The sequence below is a fragment of the Dendrobium catenatum genome, unplaced genomic scaffold, assembly GCF_001605985.2.
Source record: "Dendrobium catenatum unplaced genomic scaffold, ASM160598v2 fragScaff_scaffold_621, whole genome shotgun sequence".
NCBI lineage: Eukaryota > Viridiplantae > Streptophyta > Magnoliopsida > Asparagales > Orchidaceae > Dendrobium > Dendrobium catenatum.
Window position 1 is genome coordinate 18,046,382 of NW_021319083.1, and position 15,287 is coordinate 18,061,668.

Genomic DNA, 15,287 nt, shown 5'->3' on the forward strand with positions numbered 1-15,287 from the left:
CTCCTTTCATATGACATCATTCAAACCTTAATGCCCAATCATCGATCCTCTAATGACATTTCTTCTTGATCCTTTCCTACTGCTCTCTGGTATTCTTCACTAGCACTTAGGAAGCTTGATGGTGTCACCCAAAGGTGCCAAAAAATCTATAATTCCCGTATCAATTCCTCCCTTCCCTCGAGAATCTAATAAAACATTTACAAGCCGCATATCAATCCATCATTCTACAAAACCTATGCGAGCGAGTATATACCTTAATAGGCGTAATTATATCCCAAGTGAGAGCGATCTGGGGAGGTTTAAAATTGAAGATATGTTAGCTAACCAAAAAAAAAATCCAAGGAGCCTTACTATACTATGTGAGAGAGACATCTTATCACAAAGATGAGAAGATTATTCCTAAAAATTTATCATAGATGCAATAATCGATAATGAAAGAATAAGAAGTTAACGAGAAAGCTTGTGAGCATCCAAACACGAAGAATTGGGAGGATTCTCAGGTCACTAAAAACTCAGACAGAGCTCAACCTTAGATTCTGGAAAAGCGAGGAGCGGTTCTGTCCAAAATTCTCACTTAGGTTAAGACTAGGTACTAGTATAAAAGGATGGTGTCAGAGCTCTTGCCAAGGGAAGCCAACAACTAGCTATGCTCCCCACACAAAAAATCCATAAAACCACAACAAACCCAAACACTTAATATGATCGTTATGACCGTAATGTCGGCCTAATCCCTATTGGCTAGGTGAGAAAACGAGGTTGCTCCGATCATGGCTGAGTTCAAGCTCCAGCAAATCTGTATATAATATGACAGGTTTGATTTGTGTAGCCAAAGAGCGCTTAAAGTAGAGGATTGTGTTGGTCTATAAGATTCCACATTGCAACAATTTAACTCACTAGCCATGGGAACTCAATTCAAGCTTAAACCCTAGCTCATTAGTTTAAGGTTTGACCAATAGCTGGATATATAGAAAAGGTTAAATAGAACGCTAGGACTAAGTTTAAGGTTGAAATGTGTAAATTGGAACTAGTAGTGAATGAGGAATCGCAGGAAGATTTCGGCGTGTCTATCATCGTAGGAATTGTAGAATCGACGGCTATGACTCAGAGCCTTTTATTTTTGATGTATTTTGTTATATTTTATTTTCTTTATGTCTAATTTACATTATTGTACCCCTTGGCAGGATGAAGATTTATGTTAGCCCCGAAGGGCATTTGTAGTCTTTTGTGTTTTCTTTTATTTTTAGACCTATATATAAAGGTCTTTTCTATTGTAATTCGGTTAAAGATGAATATTTATGAAATTCAGCTTTGTCCTTCTCTCTTGTGTGAGCACTTGAGAAGAGAGAACCCTAGGTGAGGTGAAAGCAATACCGTCAACCATCGAAGGTCCTGGGGCTCGTGCTTATCTCCCCTTCCTCCTCTACTCTATCGGGCTCCTCCCAAGCATCTCCCCAAACTGTTGACTACATTTTCTCCTTTCCCCAAACCCACCGACCCCTCTCCCACCTAGCCCATAGCCACCTCCATTCCGGCCGCCGGTCCATCAATTCCAAACCACCATCTTCCCTTTTTCCTTCCCCTCACCTACACACGCGCCGGCCTCATCAACCCGACCAAACCACCTTCCCAACTCCGCACTAAGTCCAACCACCCCTTCCAGCTGAACACCATCAGTCTCCCACCAAGCATAATTGTCGGGGCCTTTCAACCCAACCGAAATCGCCCTCTTCAATGGGCATGAATGATTTCCTAATTTAGCGACAATCCAGAATTTGGGAGTGATCATTTAATTCAAATTCAGAGGAATTTTTTTTTTTTTTTTTTTTTTTTTTTTTTTTTTTTTTTTTTTTTTTTTTTTTTTTGAATTTTGAAATTCTATCCAACTCAAAAATCCTTAAATTAGGAAACTCCCTAAAAATCATATTAAAATCTAAATTAACTTTCAGATTAATATACACAATCTAATTTAATTGCTTGCGATATGTATAACGATAACAAATCATTATGAAGTGTGTGCTGTAATCTGATACACCGATACTGACGGAAGGCCTTACGAAATACTGGCCATCCAATACATGTCGGTACAGACAAAACGTATTCAATTAAATTCCTCATTTAAATTTCAACGGACACGCAGCTTAATAATACACGTGTAACGTTGACAACGTGTATTTACTTCCGTCGGCTGTAACGAGCAATAGCTCTCTCATTTCTGAGATGGATTTGAGTTCTTGATGATATGAGAATTATTAGAAATTACTAAATCTTGTCACTAATGAGTCCTGAATGAAACTATGATATTATTGAAGATGATATAGAAGTTCAAGAGACAACCACTGAAGAAAGCTAATCAATGATCGAATTCCTTCATATTTGAATACGTTGAATACTTTATTGTGCGTAATAATTTTATGTTTATGCTATTTGTTGTTGTACTAGACTTTTATGATGCTTATATTTTGATATTATAAACTACGAAGGCTAAAATGATGTTGTTGTCCATTTTTTTTTTTGTAATTTTCACACATATGCTTTATGCTTTCTTAATTTTATGTATATTTATAAAATTACAGATGTCCGTTGTCCGCGGCCGTAGCCCGTTCCTGTATTTTTAAGAATTGACGTGTCCGTATGTGTGCCGTATCTGTATCGGGTGCTATACATAGCTTGGGCCACATGCAATCCACTTGGCCCTCTTCCTCTCTCTCTGTTCGCCCCATCCTCTCCTTTTTAAATTATTCTTTTCCTTTTTAACGAATCGTAAATTAAGAGAATAATTAACCCGCACTTCTTAATTCCTTCCTCCACCTTATTGAATTTCAAATTCAATTCCATGATCTAATGGAAACTTTGAAATTATTTTCAGGCTCAATTAATCTTAATTCCTTCCTCCCCATTGAATAGCCAAAACTTGAATATCAGTGGAAATCTCCTTCCCAAGTCCCCAAGCCAAGGCCGAAACCCATAGCCCCTCCCACCAGTCTCGGCCGCCCCCTCCAGCTCCCTTTCCAACCACATGTTGTTCACCCTCTATTGGTTTCATCACTTCCGAAAGAAGACGAACCCCTTTTTCCTACTTTCCATCAAGCAAGAATGGCGGATCCCAAGCACTATCATGGGTTTGTATTTGATATTCGAGGCCATCGAAGAGTAGCTACTACCGATTCCGTAGCAACTTCCTTTAAATGTTAAGTTATTTTCATTAAATTGTACTTTTAATTCCGAATACTTTGACATATAGAAGCATACTTAAATATTTGATTAATATTTAAATAGAAAATGAATAATATTAAATAAAAGTAACTTAACTACATTACTTAAATGATTTACTGATAACTATTAAGTCACTTGTTTCATTAGTTTATTCATTTCATTGTAGCCATCCACTTATATAGGCATGCATTGGTTTGACAGTAGAATCTGTAATTAGCGGCTGAGATCATCTTAGGCACTTAACTAGTCATGCAAGGGATTGATTAAGTGGGTGCAGGAATCATGCGGCTGTATTGAGGAAAAGACTTAGTGGAAATTTAAAATATATTAAATTACACCAAGTGAAAATGCCTTAAGTTAATTTCAGCCCACTTCCATTCTATCGTCCCGTCAATTTTTCTTCTGGAGCTGAAGCATTCCGCGAAGAAAGGGAGCAAGATGAGCTGTTGGTGGCTTAAAACAGGTAAGAAAATAAATTCATGTAAGGGAAAGGAAAGATTATCTACTACTATTTGTTGAGAAAAATTGCTGAATTGCTGTTGTTGGCTGGCCACAACAGCTGAAATATTGCTGTTTACTGAAAACAACAGCTGGAATCAGTAGTAAGAAGAGAGGAAATGCTAGAGAGAAATTGCTGAACCTTAATTGCTGAAATTTCTGAAGGTTTCTTCTGTAGGTTGCTGTAGGGTTGCTAAAAATTGGATGTATTTTGCATAAATCAGTGAAATCAAGAAGAAGAAAAAAAAGAAAAGCTGAAATTAAGTCATGATTGTTGTTATTATATGTCTGATATATTGCCTGCTAAATATTTGCTGAAAAATGTTAGGGAAAGGAAGGGAGATCGAAAAAAAAAAGAGGTAAGAGAAAGATTTTGGTGAATGAAGAAACATGTATTTGAGGCTGTTTACAAAAAAAAAAAGGAACAAAGAATGTTATAGAAGAACCAATTGACGACGAGGTGAGATACCCAACAATGCTATAGGAATTAATAAATGTTTTATCAAATTACAATTCATATCTATTCATATTTATTATAGTTGATAGCATTTATTTCAGTTTACTTCAATTTATTCATGACTATGATTATTCATAAACTATTGTCTATAATAGCATATGTCATGAGGGTTAAAAATGATTGTTGTTGAGAAAGTGAAATAAGTCATATATGAGGGATAGACTCGCACAAGTAAACGTGAAAGACCTGATGATGTAAGCCTACACTCTTAATTCTAACAGTTAGGAATTTGGACCCAGCCTTGAATGAGAGAGCAGCTTCAATTCTAAAAGTTGGTAATTTGAACCTAACATTGAATTGGAAAGCTGAAAGAGTGCAAAAGTTATAGTCATCATATGACTTGCTTAAAAATGTTCAACAATTAGTAAGATATAAAGTAATAATGCATTTCTTATGACCGGTATGTAATTTACATTTGTTTTAAATTGATTGTTAAAAATATTATTATTAATTATTATACACTGCTTATGTATTTCATTGGGCTATAGCTCATTAACAGTGGTTATACTATAGATAAGGGAAAGGAGCCCGTATGGCATTAAAGGGGTGACTGTTCTTTTTGGATGTACATATGTTTTGGGTGTATAAAGAGATCTAAAAAAATATCTGAATGATAGCTGAGCAGACTTTTGGGTAAGTAAATTTTAAAAGTTTTAGTAAAGCTCTGTATTTACTTTGATTATATTTGATGTTACTTGAGGTACATTACATGCTTAATGCTTCTTATTATTAAGTGGAGAGTTTGATACGCTGAAGTATTAGGAGAGTCTAAATAGATTTCTTCCCTTCTCTGTTATATTCCATATTGGCCGTTAGGGGGCGGGCCAAACTGGGGTGTGACAATAATGACTAAGAAGGTGCAAATGATGAAAAATCAAGTCGAGAATTGCTGTTTAAAAGAGAACTTTCAAGAGGGCGCCAACCTCTAATCATAGTAAAAGTAAGTCTCATGAAAAGATATGCTTCTATTGCAAAAAGAAACCAAGTATTAAGAGAATTCATAAAGTTTCATGGTAAATACAACCACAAGAGGATACATTAGCAAATTCTAGTGATGCTCTAGATTAGTTAGGGGTAGATTTAGATGATGCTCTTTGGTAACTACTAGAGAGAGTCAATTATTGCTAGATTTTATATTAAACATGTTAGTACCATTAAGGAGTTATTTTTCTATAATATTCACATAAAAACATGCATGAGACTATAATTATATAAGTATCAATGCGGTGCACAAAATAGCTATTTTGATACACAAGAAACACAGACAATGCTTTAGTTACAACAGCACGCATTCCAATTTTTGAGTGTTCTTAGTCAACAAGGATGCATGTTTTCAAAAGATGATAAAGTTCTTAAACTTTTCAAAGCTGCATTAATTTTCATAAAAGCAAAGAGCTTGATGGCCTATATGTGTCGCATAGCGGTACTTCGAACAAAACTTCTTCAATTTTATTCCCATCTATGAAACATTTCAAAATAAATGACAGCACTATGATTCTAGGGAAGCTAAGAAGAAAAACTTTAGGTTCTGTTTCGAAATAAAAGATGACACTAGTTGAGAGGAATTTTATAGATAGTTGTGTAGATCAATCTCTTGTTGCATAATTTATCTCGGTACTAGATCTTATCATAAAGCAAGGAGACATCTAATTCAGGTGCAAACATTCAATAGCAAATGAACTTTCGATAATGATGGGCTCATCTTGAATGTCAACGTATATTTTAAAGGCCTCTCACAAGTGTCAAGTTTAGGTGTCAACTTCTTCAGTATTTGGGAGCTAAAGAGATAATTTATGGAAGTCATATAAAGATACAAAAAATTTTGCTACATTATTAAATAAAGGGTGAAACTTGTTAGAATACTCACTCAATAATTTTGTTAAGATAAGCATAAAAATTAAAATTAATGATTAGTTTCAGGATTAATAGAAATTTATTAAATTATCTTACAGTATAATATCGGTTTAAAAGTTGGTTACAAAATTTTTTACTTGAAGCAAATTTTATTTTAAATTTTCACCTACTTGAATTTTTATAAATAAAAAATTAAAAGAGGGGAATAAGTATCTATACCCTGAGAGTATGGCCAACTGTTGCGGAGAAACAAAAAAGGTTAAGAGCAAGAATGATATGAGAATTCTTTGAGAAGCAGCTAGGTGGAGATCTTATTCTTGTTGGTATAAGAAAACCTCCAAAAGAATATTCAAAAAACTGAAATGAGAATTTAGAATACCATGCCAAAAAAGTGAAAGTTAATGAATATTAGTCTTTCACAGTCTCATAGTAAGAAATTCCTTTAGGAGAAGCTTGTTGTGCATCAAGAAACTACAACAAGCCAACAAGAATTCAAGGAAATAACTCTTATTTTATTAATTATAAGTGGGTCATGGAATGAATATTCACAAAACCTAAATGGACATTTTCAATATCAAATTGGAGGCATGTATGGAAATAATTACGAAACATGGAAGGCGTATCAATAGAGATGGTGCTGATCAAGAATGATTTTTTTTAGAATCACAAACCTTTAGATGTTAAAGTAAATCTACAGCAAGAATGGTAATTCTACTCAGAATAATGCTGAAATCACTTTAAAACCAAAAACAAGCTGCAATTATCAAGTTAAAAGTTCGACAGAAAAGAAGATATGGAAACAAAGCTCTTGTAAAATGTGCTATAGTAGCACCTACACAAACAAGGAAGTGCAAAACAATTCCCGTTTAGCAATCACAAACATGTAATAAACAAAAATAATTCATTAAAAATGTTCATAAAGCAAAGATACAAGTCAAAAATCACATTTAATCATTATTTCAACAATAGGAACTACAAGTCACCAATGACATTTCTTCCTGTCAAGGAAAATTAAGAGTGTTTTTAGGAGTCCATGTACATATATGCATGCTATACCTGAAATGTTTTCTTGCTTGGTCGTACTTCTTTATGCTGAAGTAGTAGCAACCGATGGCAAACCATGAAATAGCTCTAGACCAAAGAGATAACTGTTATCAGATAACTTTTCAATAGAAAATAAAAAAGAAAAAAGTGAAAAGATAGAAGATTTGGAAACTTCGCCAAACTATTGCATCACTGAAATGAAGTCCTAAACATTAAGAGATACATTTAAATAAGTATTACAACATCATCAGTTCAATTTAGAAGCGTACGCCTGTAAAACCCAATTTGATTAGGTGTGTGCCACATTATGATTAATTTAATAATAACCCCAAATTCTAATTTTTTCGAAATTCCGCAATTTTAATGTCATTGTATTCTACTCATCGAATGGAGAACTATAGGTCAGAGTTTGAAAAATTGGAAATTAGGTAATTCAACCTCATTTGTATTTTTCCTAAGTAAAAAAAAGAGAGATTACAATTTAAAAAAAAAAAATTTCCTGTGGCCTAGGGTTTTATTGTGATGGTTGTTTGAAACTGGAGTGATCATGGGAAGGCTAGAAGCTTAAGGGAAGAAGAAGAAGAATCAGGGGAGGAAGATGAGAAAAGAGAAAGGAGGGAAGAATTTTATTTTGTGCATATAAGAAGGATTTATATGGTTAGTGTATTTAACAATTCTAATTTTAAAGGGTTCCGTTATTGATTGGGGCATTAATACTGCAAGAGAAATTGATACCTATAATCACGTATGCGATGTAGAAATTTGAAGGTATTTTAGGTGGAAATTGAATTAATTGTATGAGTTGAATAGGAGATTGCGTGAATCAACAATAAACGATTTGCTTTATTTTAGGTGCCCTACATATAGGCTGGTATCCAACTTTGTAAGTCCGCATGACAATAAGGTAAGATACATAATTTTGTTAATATAATATGCTACTATGATTGCGTATAGTTGTAATGGTCTCTACATTACACAATTGTAATTAGTCTAGAATTATAATTTATATCACCATGTCATATGTAATGATCATGTTATATTATGCGATCATGTGCAAGTCTATTATGTTGTACCTTGTGATAGATATTCATATAGTCAGTCATACATGCCTATATGCTGATACATCTGACAATCATATTAAATTGTTTGTATATGCATATTTCAATATATAGGCAAGTGTCACGCAATTTGGATGGGAAAAATGCGATGATTAGAAAAGCCTAAAAATGTGTCCTCTTAGATGGTAGATGAATGAAACAATGTGACCCTAATGGGCAGTGTGACCTTGTAGAGAAAGGGCGATCTCAATATGATATGAAGCCTACGGGCGATAGAGGCAATGTGACCTCAAGAACCTACGGGCTATGATATAAAGCCTACGGGCAATAAGGCAATGCAACCTCACGAGCCTATGGGTTATGATATGAAGACTACAGTGGGGGCTCCGAAAATTCGGCCCCGGCCTCCGCTCGCTATATTTGGACTGCTTCGGCGTCGTTCGCAGAATCGGGTACTGTAGCAGTCGGCGTATTCAGCAGGATTTACGGGCATTCGAACGGGATTTGCGGAGATTTCGAGCGATTTCTCAACGGATACGAGGCTAGTATGATTTCCATTTTTGTTCTTTTACACATAGGTCAACATACGGACAATAAAGGCAGCGTAACCTCAGGAGCTTATGAGCTATGATATGAAGCCTACAGGCAATAGAGGCTGTGTGACCTCAGATGCCTATGGGCTGTAGACCTAGACCTCATCATGTGAACATGACACTTTATAAGGTAGGAAAAAGGAAGTTAATTGAAGAATTGAAAGATATAAGGATGATTACATATTGTGATGTATGAATTACTCATTCAATACATTTTGACATGGTTGATGATGCTGGCAGTATGTGACATGTGGTGGTAATATTGGCATTATGAGACATACTCGAAAGTTTGGTTCAAATGAGCATAGTGCTTACATGCGACCTTATTTTTACCAGTTAAAAAATTTTGTATTATGCATATTTCCTTTTTAATGATTTCATGCAGTTTTTACTTCCACTTGTTAATACGCAGGTAAGTATTGTGTTTCATTTACTTGAATACGGTATTAGAATTGCATATCTTTTTTGGCCTCATAACTAACCAGATTTTTATCCTGATTGTTATTACATGAAAGGCTAAGAATATAGTAGAAGCTGACTAGACTTAGGTCAAATTTTAAAAACTATGTTTGGTTGTATGGTAGCATGAAATGAGTTCTTAGCAGAAGTATGTGAACTGTTTGTTATGAAAATATTTTTAGATTGTTGGTTGTTTTGTAATTATATACATATGAAGTGCATGAAGAAAATTGAATGTTTCCATTTTAAATGGCATGAAGATAGTTGAAATCATTTGGTTATGAATGTTTAGGAATTATATGATTTTCTTTGTTGCACCTTGCATTATTTGAAGAGGGCGGGGTGGGACGTGACAACACTTGAGTATCTCAAAGAGTCAAAATAATCATTTTAACAGCAAAAAGGTTATTTATGGCAGTACGAGAGCAGCACATTTTCAGTAATATTCATGTGTCATAACAGAAAAAAAGCAAAACGAAAGAAGAAAGTTTACAGTCCTTCAAAGAAGATAAGCAAATAAAGCAGCATACAAAAATGTAAACAAAAGGAACTAAGTATTTCAAGAAAATTAGGACCTGGAAATGTGATTCAGTAATTCACTGTAGAAAATCAATACAAAGGGAAGCTATGATATTTCTAAGATAATTTAAACAGCTCTAACCAATTTTCAGGCCTCAAAAGTTTGTAATCTGCAGCAATGCTCAAAGAAGTTCAAACCCATTTCTGGTAAAAAGAAGACAATAAACAACTGACAGCACGAAATATTTAAAAGTGAAAGAATCAACAGATTAATAAATAAAATAGTAAATATCAGCAAAAACAGTCATTATATAGACATAGTATAAAAAGATCAACGCTTGACTGATTATTGTCACGTAAAATCAAGTTGCGCCATGTATAAAAATAAGCTAAACCTAGAAACAAATTGCGTTTATTCCACATGTACAAGTGTTCAACATAGAACAGAGAAAACAAAAGTCAGCACATGACTCACTTTTGAGGATGGTCCTTTATCAAATTGCAAGCCAGAAGATAAAGATCATTAGAGTGCCCAAGCTCCATAGCAGCAGCTAAATGAACTAAAGTGCATTTCATATGGAAAGGGTCTTTGGTGAGTAACCTGCAGACACAGACAGACATAATAATCATGACCGGTCATAATCACTAAGAAAAACAGCCAATTTCTTCAATATACTTGCAGACTTACAAAGAGGTGAACTCAAAACATTTGTGATACTCTCCACACTGATAATAGTACTCAGCGTTGCAAGCCAATAAATCAGCATTATCTTTTAGCACAAGCATGAAGGGTGAACTAGAAGTAGTGCAAGGGTTGTCTCTCTCAATATCTCTAAGCTTTGCTTCCACAACATTTTCTTTGTCATGCTGAAGTTACATTAACAAAAGGACGCTAAATCAGAACTTAACAAAATACTAATTCAAATTCACGAATCAAAAAGTAAAATGACAAATGTGCTTACCTTCTTCACTAAACATGAATAAATTGTTGAAAGCCACCCATCCTCCTTGACAAATTGAAGAGATGATAACAGGCTTGATTCTGAAAACCACGTGCAACTGTATTAAACCCCAATATGCTACAGATTACACAAAGTAAAGAGCTAAAATTAACAAACTTTCTCAAATAAGGCCAGGTTGCATTTAAAAAATGTCGAGTCACCATCCATAAAAGGCCAAGCCTATGTTTTGCTATTGTACACCACCACGTTTCAACAAAGGTAGCCTGACAAACAGTTGTGACCAAGACCTAAGCTACTACATTAAAAAAAAGGCCTCAATTGGTAATTCTTTTCAGCTGATTTTCTTTTCAAAAACCTGATACATCACAATATTGACTGGTGCGGTAACATGAGATGATAAGAACTATACTGGGTGTGCACCTCCTCTGTGACTTCACAACCTCAGGCAATTCGGATATGGAGAAGCTAGTCAATCTCCTTACTAGTAATGCCTTTTTTTGGAACTAAAAAATATAGAATAATAACAGAAAATATAGCTAAATGAACCATAAATATGATACGCAAATACATTTAAACACCTAATGTTAACTATCCAAAGGGGTTAAATATAACTTCACATAAAAAAGCATAAATACAGTTCATATGTTCCAGCCAAGCTCAAAATTACAAGCATACCAGAAACATAATCCCAATTGGTTCAGCTAATTTTGCAGAAAATTGAGAAACAAAAAAAGCCCCTAATAAGGTCCATAAAACAGCAACTTGTAACTGGAGCTGTAGTCTTCAATGCTAAGTTTAGTCCTCTTACCTACAACTTTATTGCAGAATCAAGTAGTAGTTACAAAGATAAGGACCTCTTATAGGATAGTCACCCTCCTTTGGGAAAGTTTCAGATCCTTAAGAGCATTAAGAGAGTATAAATGTAACACCTTCCTAAAAGCTAAATTTACCTTTTCCAGATACTTGTTATGTGGTTAGACAATGCATAAAACAAAATTCTAAGAGCATTCATCATCACCAACAGAACTTGCATCGAGTTCCGAAGACCACTTCCCAAACAAGCAGTAAGATTTGCTTTCTGCAATTATTGCATCCAAAATGCATGTTAGGATTCTATGTGCTTCAATTCTTCTCAAACTTAAAAAAGCTTAGGTAAACAATCATTTGAATTTACCTTTTTACAATCAAAAGATAGATATGATTATAGATATGATTGTAGCAGCCTACAGAATGATTCTGGTTAAATTACAACTATAAAAAGTGTTTAAGTAATGACAAGTATTTTTTGGGTATCAAGCAATAACCGAGTTTCTTATGATTTCTTAATATTAAACCTCGTAATAATAGTATTTGAAGCAAAGTATATTTTAAGAACTTGATTTCTTAATTAATATATCTGCCATGAAAGTTTTGCTATTTAGAGATTTAAAGAATATTCTGCAAAATTTGGAGAAATAATTCCTTTTGAGGGATTTATCAATAAGATATTTATTTACTCTATCAGAAACACCGAACCATCCTGGCTAGCTTGACTGACTAACCAACAAGGCAGTTTGATTTGTTCTGAACGGGGCAACAACCTAACAGATTTGGTTGCTTCCCAGCTTGAAAAGGAAGTAAAACCATTGCAGCTAAGCATTACCTAAATGTATCGGAAGGGGCAAGAGAGAACTATGATGACCCTTAGAAGGAGATGAGGTTGCATGAACTTGTCATCAAGATGTAGGTGAAATTCAAAGCTGCTAATACCATTGACATTGTTTTTGAGGCAATAACATCATCTCTTATTTCTACTCTCACTCGTTGCAATTTCTAAATATCCAAATACAAGAGTCAATGCCAACAATATCAACTACTAGTGTTGAAGAATCACTGGCCGCAAGATCAACCAAGCATCTCGCGCACTCGTCGACTACCACTCCCGCAGCCCTAGTGAGCGTCCGAAGACAAGAGAGACGTTGATCGAGCACTGAGCGTCGATGGCATCACTTCCGCAGGTGTTGCACACAATCAATTTCTTAGTTAACTTCTCAGGTGCGGCACAATCTAGAGAGCTTCATTAAATCAAGATCGTCGATTGCAACACTTCCATTAACTTCTTAGGTGTCGCACAATCGTCTTGAAGTTATTGTTATATTGTTTCATTGATTTGTTGGTTTCAATATTAGAAATCGTGAAATTAATGAATTGATTTTGATATTCCTTTTCACCGCAGAAATTTTGCCATGGATTTGTCGTTGTTCCCCGCACCTATCTCGTCGGTCGAATATTATGGAATAGCGAGGGAGAGGTGTAATTTTTTTAAACTTGATTTTGCTGATTTGATTTTTTTTTCTTCGCATTTATTAAATTTCAAAAATTTTACAATAGGAATAAATCCAACCAAGTGGCTTGAAAATTTGAATTTCTAACAGTTATTTGGCGGTTTAACAGAGGAGAATGATATTAACAATAATGTAGAGGTAGAGAATGGTGATGGTGATGCTAATAACGATAGTGTCGATAGTTATGATGTTGATGATGACAACGATATTGATGATTGGTTTGAGAATGAAAAAACTCAATTTAAAGGAAAACAAATCATTGGAACCATTAAAAAAAAAACCTACTAGAATTCTTAAAGGGGGAAAGTGTGATAGTGATTGTGTGGACTTAAGTGATGCCGTGATGATGCTAGTCTTCATGGTAGTTATGAAGATGAAATTTGGAAATGACCAGCTTTCAATTTAATGACAGATTTCAGTACCAACTATTTTGAAATTGGCATGTTATTTAGTTGGAAGAAGTTCAAAAAAGCTGTTGAAAATTGGTTTATTTTAACGGGGAAAATCATTAAATTTATAAAGAATGATAAAAGAAGTTACAAGGTTATCTACAAGCGGCCTAATTGCCCTCTTAGTATATATATCTCAATACATGTAGGTAGTAATTAGTGGCAGATTAAATCTTTACAGGATCATACAAGCACATGGAATTACAATAACTTTGACATCAACAATTATTGCGAAGAGGTATGTGAGTAAATTCAAACTCAATCCCCAAATGAGATGCAATGTGTTTAGAAAGAAGTGATGGATGACTTGAAATTGCATGTATCAAAACCTCAAGTCAAGAAGGCACCTCACTTCATCCACATGAAGGAGAAATATTAGTTTAATAAAATTTGGGACTATTGTCTTGAAGTATCAAGGAGTACTCCAAAATCTACAATTTATGAGCTTACTACGAAAGACCTAGATTTGTGTGGGAGAAAAAGATTTATGTGACTTTATGTTTGCTTCGATGCATGCAAGAAAGGCTTTCTATCTGGATATAGGCCAATTGTTGATGTTGATGGATTTTTTTTGAAAGAGCAACAAGGAGGTCAACTGTTAATAATTGTAGGGCTTGATGGTAATAATAACATATTATTTTATTGTATGGGTAGTAATTGAGATAGAAAATAGAAGCATTTCATAATAGTTTATGAGTTTGTTAGACAAAGATCTACAGATTTTGGAGAATCAACAACACTATACCTTCATTTCAGATAAGCAGAAAGGTTTAACTCTTGCTTTTGAGAACATTTTACCTAATGTAACCAATAGATTATGTTAAGACATTTGCATCAAAATTTCAAATTGACAAGCTTCACTAGCATGGCTCTGAGAATGCCTTATAGGCAGCAGCAAGGGCAAACACTCTTAACCAATTCACCTTCAGGATGATAGAGTTGGAGAACTTAAATGTGGCAGCATACAAATGGTTGAGTGAGAATCCTCCAGCTGAGTGGCCCAAGTTTCATTTTAGTTTTATACTAAATGTGATACCTTGCTCAATAATATATGTGAATATTTTAACTCATACATTCTTGATGCTAGAGAATTACCCATTGTGTCAATGTTTGAAAGTATTAGAGCTATAGATATGACAAGAATGTAGGAGGCGTTAAATTGTAATGGAAAGATTTGCCCAAGGAATAAGAAATTTTTGGGAAAAATATGCATGTAGCAGGTTTTTTTATAGATTACAAATCAGATGATAATAATTATGAGATAAGTATCATGCATGGAGGTTAGTATAAGGTCAACTTGAACTTAAAATCTTGATCTTGTCGGAAGTGGAAGTTAAGTGAAATACCATGTGAACACTCTTGCGCTCCAATTCATAAGATAATGGGAAACTGAGGATTTTGTTCATCCCTACTGCACAATAGAGACTTATATGAGAGGTTATAAGTGTAAAATAAAGCCTTTGAATGGAGTCAATGAGTGGCCAGAGTAAATGGATATCACCATTGCCACCAAAATATAATAAAGCAAAGAGGCGAAGGCCATCGAAGATGTGAAAAACTATCGATGAAGAAGCATCACATTCTATCCCCAAAAAGTTAGGGAGAGCCAATGTGAAGCTTCATTGTTGTAAATGTGGACAAAGTGGACATAATAGCATAACATGTGATAAGAGAATGCATACTAAAGAGGGATATGGAGAAGTCTAGGAAATGGTTCAACGCATATCATCTCATCAATTTTATTAACATTGATATTGATAATAATTTTCATTTAAAAATGCTATTTTTTTAATTAGC

At 34.4% G+C, this 15,287-nt stretch overlaps 1 protein-coding gene across 4 annotated transcripts in view; it reads right to left on the bottom strand.

The window, feature by feature from the left end:
* Positions 1-15,287, bottom strand: part of LOC110105465 (anaphase-promoting complex subunit 6) — a 67,189-nt gene that overhangs the window by 25,745 nt on the left and 26,157 nt on the right. For all 4 annotated transcript variants that reach the window (XR_003700868.1, XM_020834991.2, XM_020834992.2 and 1 more), the window contains 4 exons: positions 10,718-10,797; positions 10,444-10,622; positions 10,231-10,356; positions 7,139-7,213 (listed from right to left, as the gene is read on the bottom strand). Coding sequence is in view for 3 of the 4 variants with exons in the window: in XM_020834991.2 (XP_020690650.1) it covers positions 7,139-7,213; positions 10,231-10,356; positions 10,444-10,622; positions 10,718-10,797 (460 nt within the window). In the remaining variant the exon portion in view is untranslated. The remainder of the gene's footprint in view (positions 1-7,138; positions 7,214-10,230; positions 10,357-10,443; positions 10,623-10,717; positions 10,798-15,287) is intronic.